Source organism: Engraulis encrasicolus, chromosome 10 (genome assembly GCF_034702125.1).
Source record: "Engraulis encrasicolus isolate BLACKSEA-1 chromosome 10, IST_EnEncr_1.0, whole genome shotgun sequence".
Classification (NCBI taxonomy): Eukaryota; Metazoa; Chordata; class Actinopteri; order Clupeiformes; family Engraulidae; genus Engraulis; species Engraulis encrasicolus.
This window is the reverse complement of record NC_085866.1, coordinates 55,694,661-55,704,660: the sequence shown is the minus strand read 5'-3', so window position 1 is coordinate 55,704,660 and position 10,000 is coordinate 55,694,661. Positions and strand designations below refer to the sequence as shown.

Here is a 10,000-nt window from a genome sequence, read left to right as displayed (position 1 = left end):
GTCGCTGTCCAAACAGAATGTATTTGAAATAATTGCTCATCTTACTTTCGTACGTGATGCAATTTCTAAGACTCTATTTGCAATCCGCTTGTACGGTGCGTTTGCAGCCAAACTATGGTGCTGAGAAATCTCTGATTAAATTTTGCCTGTGGAGAGGCAGGTGAGTAAGAGCAGCTGGCCAGCAGTGTTTAAACCTAATTGGATGGACCAGAGTTCAAGCCTTCCCTTGAGTCACACAAAGCAACAGGTTGACATAGTGCTGAAATGAATGGATGAATTAGGCTCTCGTTCTTGTGTTGTTCTTTTCAGTATAAGCTGTGGTGGGTTATAGCCCCTCCATGTTCTGGCTTCCTTCGGTGCGCTCAAAGAAAGGGCCGATGTCTCTTGTGGATGTGCTTTATCGATAATGTCTTACATGTAAATTGATTTCAAAAACAGCATTTCACTCTTTCATCTTTAAAAATGTAGACTGCATTTTACGTTACAGTAAGAGCCTTCAGGACATGTCTTGTGAAATATTAACCCAGTCTGACTGCATAACATTGACCTGCTTACTTACGTGACTAAAAATTACTATATAAAGGCCTACATGCACACCCATGCTCAATACCAGAAGTTGATCATTCACAATGCCTTGCTAGCCTGATTATCATTGACTTTCAAATCTTGTACCGAGACTCTGGTCTGACCAAGAAGATAATGAATGCTTCCAAACAGCATGGTGAACCCACCTCCCTCGGTTTTCAACTGGTGATGCCAGAAAGGGCTGGATCGAATTTTAAACCAAACATTTTTTGGTAACGCTTTAGAATAAGGTTCAAAGTTGATTGGTTCATGACAAAATGGGTGGCGTTCCCCAGCCCGTAGGAGCTCAGAAAGTAGTTGAAGGAGCTCTTTCCCTGACTAATTTTCCAGGCCCAAAGGTGTTAGGTCATTAGGAGGCCAACGCCTGGCTAATGCCTTGCTAAACCACAGTCATTCAGTTCTATTCATCATTCTAATACTATGTCTTACAGTGACTTGTTTTTTTTTTCTAAAAATGAGGACGAGGAAGTGCACTTTCTCTATTTAGAGCTTTTCTTACTAATCAATTAATATATTGCACTGAATCAAAAACATCATTTGATATTCCATAGCAAAATTAACTAACTCCAGTAACAAAACAAGCTGGCCATTCATCCCTATTTTATTTTTGTGCACTACTTTGTCAACACATTTTTATATCAATACTTTCTCCAATACCTTTAATGAGATTGCATTCAAGCATGTCTGCATGTTCGATGACCTTGAACTTTAATACTGCTTGTGGTAGATTTACGTGTAGATCAACTGGACAAAACACACAGCACTTCATCAAACAATAATTGCAATTTAACAAAGTTAATCAAGCAATCCATTAGTGAATCATCCCAGTTAATGGACCCACTTTACTCAACACCAGTATCCATAAACTACTGTTATTTGCTGTCCTGTCACGGATAGGATACCCAATATGCTATTTGAGAACGTATAAATGGCAAGAATGGTTCTCAACTACCTGTTCTGAGTACATTACTCAACAAACAGCGTGCCATCCTGGAAATAAGTCAAGCTTGGTCATTTACATGTAAATGCAATTCCACAAAGAAGGACATCGTCATTGGGTACTGGACTGCCTTGGATTCCAGAGCTAGCCCAGTACCAGGAAATCTCTTGCTGTGTGTGTGTGTGTGTGTGTGTGTGTGTGTGTGTGTGTGTGTGTGTGTGTGTGTGTGTGTGTGTGTGTGTGTGTGTGTGTGTGTGTGTGTGTGTGTGTGTGTGTGTGTGTGTGTGTGTGTGTGTGTGTGTGTGTGTGTGTGTGTGTGTGTGTGTGTGGACTGTAACAATCACTGCACTAATGGCACTCTTAACCACTGGACATACTTCTTTTTCTGCTTATCACAAGGAAAGACTATGTGTGCGTATGTGTGTGTGTGGATTGTCCAATACACTTTGTTTGTACTAAACTGCGGCATCGTGAGGAATCTTCACTATCACACTGTACATTGCCTGCTTTATGATCATTTAACCCAGGGATGGGCAACTTTTATGAAGAGGAGGGCCTCGTTTTTTCATCACCACCATCAGAGGGCCACAAAACTAAGGATCTGACTCCGATTCGCAGAGTTGGAGGTGCAGTTGGTTGCTCACTGACTGCCCATATTGTGTGGTAGGAATAGAATACTCTGTACTCAATACTCTATTGACCAACAGTATAATTGCAACAGATTGATTCAATGTCATTTAAAAAAAAATGTTTTTAAATTAGGCCTACTGTTTTATCTACGGGCCGCATTGAGTGAGGAGGCGGGCCGACTGTGGCCCCCGGGCCACCAGTTGCCCATTCCTGATTTAACCCATCGTCTTCATGCACCTTACCAGAATCTATGTTCTACCTTAATTACCGTGTAATACCTATTTCTTTCTCTTCTTGGGGCAATGACTTGAGGCCCAAGAGCTCAGGGGAAGGGAAGTGTGTGTGTGTGTGTGTGTGTGTGGGGATGGGGGGGGGTGGGGGGTGGGGGGGGTGCAAGGTGTGTTCCTTCAGAGTTTTGCATAAAGTACATGTAAAAAGACACTCTGACAGACAGACACCACAAGTGCCATGCACATTTGGATATTCCGGATATAGGTGCACTGCACACAAAAGCAAGAATATTCAGTAAATTGCATATCTGTATCAGAATGTGAATATATTTGACATATTTGATATACGTAATATAGAACTGCACAGTTATTGCATAAGAAACCCCCTGAGGCTTTCCCCTTAGTGTGAGCCTGCACAAAATTTGATTAAGGAAGAGATAACCTTGGATTTCAAATGAATAGAAAGAAGAAAGCTTTCCTCTGATTATTTCTATTTCACTTTTTCAGACAGACAGACAGACAGACAGACAGACAGACAGACAGACAGACAGACAGACAGACAGACAGACAGACAGAGGGCTAAACAGACAGACAAGCAGACAGACAGACAGACAGACAGACAGATAGATAGATAGATAGATAGATAGATAGATAGATAGATAGATAGATAGATAGATAGATAGATAGATAGATAGATAGATAGATAGATAGATAGATAGATAGATAGATAGATAGATAGATAGATAGATAGATAGATAGATAGATAGATAGATATGGCAAATGTGTGTTTTAAGTGCATCAAATATGATTTAGCCAATACCGTATATTAAAGCAAATGAAGTAAAGTTCAGCCTTTTTTTGCCTTGGTTATTTCTACATATCCCTTGATCCACATACCTGTGAAGTTGACCTTGCGGATGTATTTGAGCAGCATGGTGCCATTGATAGTCTCCATGGCCTGGCAGAGGCCTACCCTGCCTGGACACAGCTCCTTGTGCATGTTGTGCAGGGCATGGGCCATGGCATAGACAGCATCTACTACAAACTGCACCTTGCCCTCCTGCTCATAATTGGAGTCTTTCCCGATCCGCTCATGATCTGGAATGGAGAGAGAGAGAGAGAGAGAGAGAGAGAGAGAGAGAGAGAGAGAGAGAGAGAGAGAGAGAGAGAATTACCACTTCAATATTTCATGTCAAAGCCTTTCAGTTACGATGTCAGTTCTATTTCCCACACAGCCGTTCAACGCCTCCACGTACAATTAGATATCACCCTCAACATAGATGTGCACATGCATTAGCACATGTGAGGATGATTATTACAGCATGTCTTCACTGATCCATGACGGGCCAATACAGAGTGATTGATGGGGTTTGAAATCAGGCGAAAATGGAAATCAAGCAAGATGGATTTAATTACTTTATTCTACACCTGTCAGCTCTCGGTCTTCTTGTCTCCAAACTTATTTCATTTGTAACTCTCTGAACCACTGTCTGTTCGTCGTCTCCTCTAGTCTTTTCTGACCCTGCTCTATTCTGACCATGGCCTATTATTAGTTGCCGGTTCGAATCCCCCCTGACCTCTCCCTACATCTCCATCCATGGCTGAAGTGCCCTTGAGCAAGGCACCTAACCCCACATTGCTCCAGGGACTGTAACCAATACCCTGAAAAATAATAGTTGTAAGTCGCTTTGAATAAATTAAGCGTCTGCTAAGTGCAATGCAATGTAATGAAATAGGTAGAAAAAACATTCCATCTCTATTACCTATTGAGTTTTACATGTAATTGTTGAGTTACTAGACACAGACTGATTAGGAGCAGTAGCTAGTCTGCTGCATATGAATATATCGATACCTGTGTATCGTATTACACTTACACACACACACAGAGAGAGAGAGAGAGAGAGAGAGAGAGAGAGAGAGAGAGAGAGAGAGAGAGAGAGAGAGAGAGAGAGAGAGAGAGAGAGAGAGAGTTGATGATCTTTTAAATAAGTATTGAATCATTGTTTATCTAGAACGTATTACAAACACATAATCATAGCAACAAAATGAGAGCTGTCAAAAGACAAGCGGAAATGAACACAATCAACAATCATCTTCTGAGATTATAGCAGAGATGGATTATTGAGACAGTTGCCGTTTTTAATTGCTTCTGTGAAAGTGATAGACGTCTATTACCAAGGGACAAAGGCAGATCAAATTACATCAGTGCTGTAAAATGAACTTCACTTAACTGACTAGGGGCATCTGAGCGCATTAAAAGGGAATGGAAAACCCTGAAAAATGGTTCCTGACATGGCCTGAGGATCCACTGAATATAAAACAAAGACACTTGTGGGACCTTTACTTATAGAAATTTAATTTCCATTCAGATTTTAATATCTCCAAGAAAGAGCCACAAAGACAGTTCAGGGAACAGAAATGTGCTATTCCAAAAGGTAAAGTGGCTAAGTTTTCAAGCATCAAGGCCTGCCATATTAGTCAAAAGGTTAATATGTAGGATTTAACGCATGTCAAACCAAGGCTGCCCACAGAAAGAAAATCGCAGACTGCTTCCAGAGCCATGGATCATTCCAACAGCCCTGGACCACCACAAGAAACCAGATCGAGGAGAGAGGCAAAGCAAGATATTGTACTGTTTCCAGCAGATTGCTGCACCCAGGTGAAAAACCCATGTACTTAAAGTGTACTTTTTTTGACCGTACTTAGTACAAAGTGTACTATTTTCGGCGATTTAAAGTGCACTTCATTGCACTATTAGTGCGCTGAAGCACTACTAAAGCAGCACTTCAGCACACTTGCAGCACACTGAGGATGCTAAATTGGCACCGCTTTTGGACAACTTTAAGTGCACTACAAGCATACTTTTGAAAGTATGCTCCAAACACGCTTTTCATGCATTCGTATGGCATTAAGAGTGTGCTTGAGTACACTTCTATAACATGTTATTGTTACTAGAAGTTCAATAAAAGTATATTAACTTCATGCTTCTTTGGACTACATTGGAACATTTTAAGTCTGTAAAAAGTATATCATATTAAGTATTGTAAATATATAACAGGTATGCTTGAAGTATATCTACAGTACACTCCCAAGTACATGAAATAACATAAATGTAATACTACACTCCATGCTGGTCCTCAGAGCTTGTACATTACACATAGCCACATGTCACAGTAGTGTTACAGTATGCATGCCTAGCACAATTGACATTTACAATCATTGCATTGTTACAGTGATTTCAGATACACATATCACTTCATTTCAATCTTGCTACACCTTCCAGCAGTTGATCACTTGAATTGATCATTAATGGTAATGCTCAATTCTTTGTTTGAACAACTAGTTCCAACTTACCTCCCACCATGATATCATGGGAAGTGTGAGCCTATATATACCAGAACATATACGTGACCATCATAATGACGGTGGGAACATGGTCATTTTTTGTGTACCACTTTAATTTTTAAAAACCCCTACAATAAACACAGAATATAACAATGAGTAATATTTTCATGCAAACCAAAAATATTCCTTCAAGATAAATGGCTTTCTGTTTGAGAAATTTAGCTCCAAGAAGTGCATTGCATGATGGGACATGCATGATGGTGCATGATGGGTAAATGCACTTTGTGTAAGCACACTTTGAAGATATTTGGGTGAAGTACAATCATTGTGTACTTAGAAAAAGTGTACTTGCAATATGTTAAAGCGATTTACTTTAAAGCGCACTATAGAAAATCACACTTCGAAGACATTTGGGTGAAGTGTAATCATATTGCACTTTAAAAAAGTACAATTGCAATATGTTATTAAAAAATACACTTTAAGTAAGTTCACTATTAGAACACTATTAGTATATTCCTCTAAATACACTTTAGCCAAACATCTTCGAAGTCCACTTGAAGTATGGTTCGCTAAGTGTACTTTCTTTGAGAGCAACTTAATTACATCTAATTTTAAGTACACTTTAAATAAGCATATTGTAAACATACTTCTTAGCACAAAAAGCACAAGTGCACTTTTAACATGCTAAGTACAATTCAGTCATACTTTTATTGTACTAAATTGAACCACTTTTTCACCTGGGCAGTTTCAGAGATGCCATTCATGGGGAAGAAGGATGGAAGTATCAACTGAGCTGATAGTGAGGGAAAGATATGGATATTTTGGAAAATATGTGAACTAATTTCTTACCAATAGAAAAAATAAAGTTGGGGTGCACAGAAGACCTATGTAAAAATTGGAACATGGTAGATTTCCCAAAATATCCATATCTTTCCCTAACTATGAACTGAACTGGGGAAAGTTGCAGTCTTCAAGATGACTCAAACTCAGACACTAATGTGATCTTTCGTCTGCTGGGATCCCGTGGGGAAATGACTGACTCATTGCAGCTCCTACAGGGTGTGCGGGTGGCCTGCTGTGGAGACCTGAAGGATGATTCATCCTGAAGAAATGCTGTGTAGCAACACAGTGATTATCTGACAGGTGGGGATGCCAAAACATTGCTTTTGGATCAATGGAGATGACAACACGGCAAAAGCATTGAAATGTACTTTAAATGTTCCAAATTCACTAATATGGTGTGTTTTATGCACTGTAAAGACATTCATCAAATAGAAGATGGACCGTGATGACAAGCACACACACACACACGCACCTGCACACGCACACGCACACGCACACACCCATGCACACACACACACACACACACACACACACACACACACACACACACACACACACACACACACACACACACACACACACACACACACACACACACACACACACACACACACACACACACACACACACACACACACACACACACACAAACACCTTCATGAATAACATTATAGAGGTGTTCGCCTCGTATGTCACACTACTGAGGCTCTTGTCAATATAATGATCGTTTTGACATAAAATGCCATAAGAGTTGTTTTGAATACTGTATATTAACCATAGAGGTTAATATTGACATACATTAGACTAGAGGCTACCCCACCTCCTCTTTTCAATCCTGGCAGCCATTATTTGTAGGTAGACCTGAGCAATGTAAATGAATGAGAAGCGGAGAAGCGGACCCTGGCAGCCATATCTAGCCTGTGCATTAATCCGGCCCTGGCTGTCGCAAATTACTGTGTCACCTCTAGTCTTATGTTCTACCTATATGATATCAACTTTCAATAAGGCCTTGTGTGGGATGCATATGCGCACAGTATGACTGTCTTTATGTAACTGATTGCACAATTCTAGAAATTGATTTGCAGATTGGGACTGAATGTGCCATATGGTAAATCAGCTCATTTCTGAAGATGCATTTTTATGAGTGAATCCCACCTGAGGGCTTATGGCTTGCGGGAAAAGGCTGATGATGAAAGATGATGAAAGCCAGTGTAAACAAAACAGGTATTGTGTCACATCTGCATATCAGAAACGGAGCTGTCACAAACCATTCTAGTCCATACCTGTCCTGAGGGGGTTTATCTGTGTTTTTATTATTTACATATGTACTTATATAGATAACAAACTGATAAAATGTATTTTGGAAAACTAGAAAGACCATTTCAAAGCCAAATTGTTGTAGTGGGCAATGGGTTTTGTCAACTGGCAATGTTTTGTACTATACTTTGTTGCAATTGCAGTGTAATAGCAGTATATTGTGAACCAGTCGAGGTGGGGTACAGGGGTTTTGCTGGCCAGTCACTACCCCGCACCTTGAAGATCCTTGGAGTGAAGGGTCAGCTGTGCAGAAAAGCCATCAGGAGTAGCACAGAGGCAGCGGAGAAAGCCTCTAGATGGCTATGGATCAGGAGGGGGGATCCTTGGAGGAGCGGGCCACTTGGACACAAGTCGGGGGCTGATCACCCCCGGCTGGGTCGCCTGGTGAGGGTGTTTGATGATTAAAGACTCGAAACACCCAATGATCGCTGGTTCATCACTGACGATGTGTCCAAGTAGCACCTAGTGGTGTATTCAAGAACTATTGACATGTGTATTTGTGTGCACTTGTTGAATACATCAGGTGATGCCACGTGCAGCCGCTCCCTAAGCGACTGTGGCTTTTGGCCTGGAGCCGATATCGTCAGACGGTGCCCAGCCGTCTTGGGGTGTTTCGACCCTTAACCGTAACACCCTCCAGCTGGCGGGTCAGCAGTGGTGGCCAGGTCACTGCTCATCGGCTCCAGGCCTCCAGCCCTCCTCCTCCCTCTTAAACCACAGCCAACAAGAGGCTCGTTCTGCTGCCTCCCCTATCCTGCGCACTGCTGCCTTACGCTCTCTGCCTGCCACGCCGAGTGTAGTGAGCGCCGACCATACTGACTGTGCCGGGAACCCTCTACACCCCACCTCGATTGGAAATAACCAAGCTTGCCAGCCTTTCTCCCTGCACTCCATTATGAGGTCTTGATATTTCAGTCTCTTCCTCTCGTGGGCCTCATCGCAGCCTTCCTCCCATGGCACTGTTAGTTCCACAAGGACGATCTTCTTGGCCTGCTCTGCCCAGTTAACTATATCAGGCCTCAAGGTGGTTTGGACAACAGGGGGGAACGTGAGCTTCCTTCCCAGGTCAGCTGACATTTCCCATCCTTGTGCACCTTGGAGGATGTTGCTCCTAGCTCTCTTCACAGAGGATGTCTGCTCTCCTGCCCTGATGAACTGTACTGCTGGTACCTGTGGCTTGGGAGGTTGCGGTCTTCTCCTGGCCTGCTCTAGGATGTCTGCGATCACGCGGAGCACCTGGTCGTGCCTGCACCTGTATCTCCCCTGGACCAGAGCTGTCTGACACCCTGCTAGGATGTGAGACAGGGTCCCCTTCTCCCACACAGCCTGCAGAGCGGGTCGTCCCTCAGGCCCCACCTTGCCAAGTTCACTGGTGACGGCAGTACGTCATACACAGACCTCAAGAGAAAGCTTACGCGGAATGGCTCCAGCCTCCAGAGTTCCGACCACGTGACCCTCCTGTTTGGGAGGTCCCATCTGGTCCAAGTCCCCTGGGTAGCTAGTTCGACAGCCTTTGCCTTCCGCGCTTCCTCCTCCTGGTAACGCACTTCGGCTTGCACCATCTCCCTCCTCTGCTGCGCAGTTGCCTTCTTCCACTGTGTAAAGTGTGATGTTCCCAGTCCCTGGCGGCCAGTGCAAACGTTGCCGACGATGTCCCTCAACTCCAAAGAGCTTTCAGCTTGCCTGACCGCAGCGTCTGCCAGCCACTTGCGGCCAGTTCTTGTGGTGACTCCGGCTTTGCTGACACGCTCATCTTTAGAGTCCCTTAGCATCAAGGTCACCCTGCACTTGGCCACCTTGAACTGGGAGGGATGCCAAGCCACCGCCTCAGATGTTTGTTCACTCTCCTTTCCAATCCCTCCACTACAGTCAATGGGATCTCATAAACAGTCAGTAACCACATCAGCCTTGGTAGGAGCCAATGCTGGTATATCCAGGCTTTAAACTTCCCAGGTAGACCAGACCTCTCAATCCTTCTTAGCCATTCGTCGGTCTGCTTCCCTGTGTCGGTGATGTTATTCCGGTCACTGAGGGTGTCATCATACCACTTCCCTAGGCATTTGATGGGGTTCTCCTTGATTGTTGGGATCTGTTCGCCTTGGACTTGCAG

General features: G+C 43.1%; 1 protein-coding gene across 1 annotated transcript in view; it reads right to left on the bottom strand.

The window, feature by feature from the left end:
- The window catches only part of LOC134457386 (metabotropic glutamate receptor 4-like), a 227,956-nt gene that overhangs the window by 37,762 nt on the left and 180,194 nt on the right, over positions 1 to 10,000 (bottom strand). Inside the window, exon 8 of the mRNA XM_063209386.1 lies at positions 3,283 to 3,483. Coding sequence (XP_063065456.1) covers positions 3,283 to 3,483 — 201 coding nt within the window. The remainder of the gene's footprint in view (positions 1 to 3,282; positions 3,484 to 10,000) is intronic.